The sequence below is a fragment of the Pyrus communis genome, chromosome 1, assembly GCF_041283825.1.
Source record: "Pyrus communis isolate YQ-2024b chromosome 1, ASM4128382v1, whole genome shotgun sequence".
Classification (NCBI taxonomy): domain Eukaryota; kingdom Viridiplantae; phylum Streptophyta; class Magnoliopsida; order Rosales; family Rosaceae; genus Pyrus; species Pyrus communis.
The window spans coordinates 9,162,504-9,163,508 of record NC_142565.1 but is presented as its reverse complement, the minus strand read 5'-3'; the positions used below and the strand labels follow the sequence as shown (position 1 = coordinate 9,163,508).

The 1,005-nt window shown below is 42.0% G+C and overlaps 1 protein-coding gene across 1 annotated transcript; it reads left to right on the top strand.

Annotated features, from left to right (window-relative positions):
• Nucleotides 1–293: 293 nt before the first annotated feature.
• On the top strand, nt 294–710 carry LOC148699106 (uncharacterized). Its single transcript, XM_088678812.1, has 2 exons — nt 294–518; nt 609–710. The coding sequence occupies exons 1-2, from the start codon at nt 294–296 to the stop codon at nt 708–710; spliced, it is 327 nt and encodes a 108-aa protein (XP_088534938.1).
• Nucleotides 711–1,005: the final 295 nt, after the last annotated feature.

The following is a 1,005-nucleotide window of genomic DNA, read 5'->3' as shown; positions in this document are numbered from 1 at the left end:
ACATAGATATCTATGTTTACGTAAACTTTGTAATTACAGTTATTTTATTCGTTGCGCAACGTCGCTCAATATATTGCGCGACGACACTTCTTCGCGTAAGATATTTTTGCGCAACGAATCCATGAGTGTGTCATGCAAAGTACGGTCAGATTGCGTTCAAACCTTCCAATTTATTGCGCATTTATGACGCATTTTGCGTGACGGACTTGGAGGTTTGTGCGAAAAGGTGTCTTAGTGCTATATAATCAGGGTTTAAACGGCGTAGTTTTCAAAATTTTTTGGTTTAAAAAAGAATGGCCGATTCTGGAGAAGGTTCTGGCAAAAAGAAAGTTATTGTGCGATTAGAGAGGTATAGACGGAAGCAAGTGTTGTACTTTGAAGGCAAAAATTTGGCTGAGGCGTACGCTGAATTTAAGTATGACATTGGGAATTTGGTGCGGAGGGATTGTTCTGCCGAGTTTAAGTCTTGGAAAAAGGTTCTTAAAGAGTTGAAAAAGTCCATGCTGGGAGAGTTATCGGTAAGTTTGTGGTAAATAATGAACAATTATTTTTGTTAAAACGTAATATTTTTTTAAATTACTAATTTATTGTTATTGGCATTAATGTAGGTTCATTGGGATGTTGATGAAACCGATGAGAAGCAATGGATTTATTTGGATGAGCTTTTCAAGCAGAGTTTCCGGCATTGGAAGTTTGATGTGTTGCTGTGACATCCCACATCACCCAGGGGAGTGATCCTTATATGTATATTATCATCCCTACCTAGCACGAGGCTTTTTGGGAGCTCACTGGCTTCGGGTTCCATGGGAACTCCGAAGTTAAGCGAGTAGCGCGCGAGAGCATTCCCAGGATGGGTGACCTATCGGGAAGTTCTCGTGTGAGTTCCTAGAAACAAAACCGTGATGGTGTGCTGGGGGCCCAAAGCAGACAATATCGTGTTATGGTAGAGTCAGACCTGGGAAGTGGTCTCGCCTAGGTCGGGATGTGACAGTTGCGGGTGAGGGA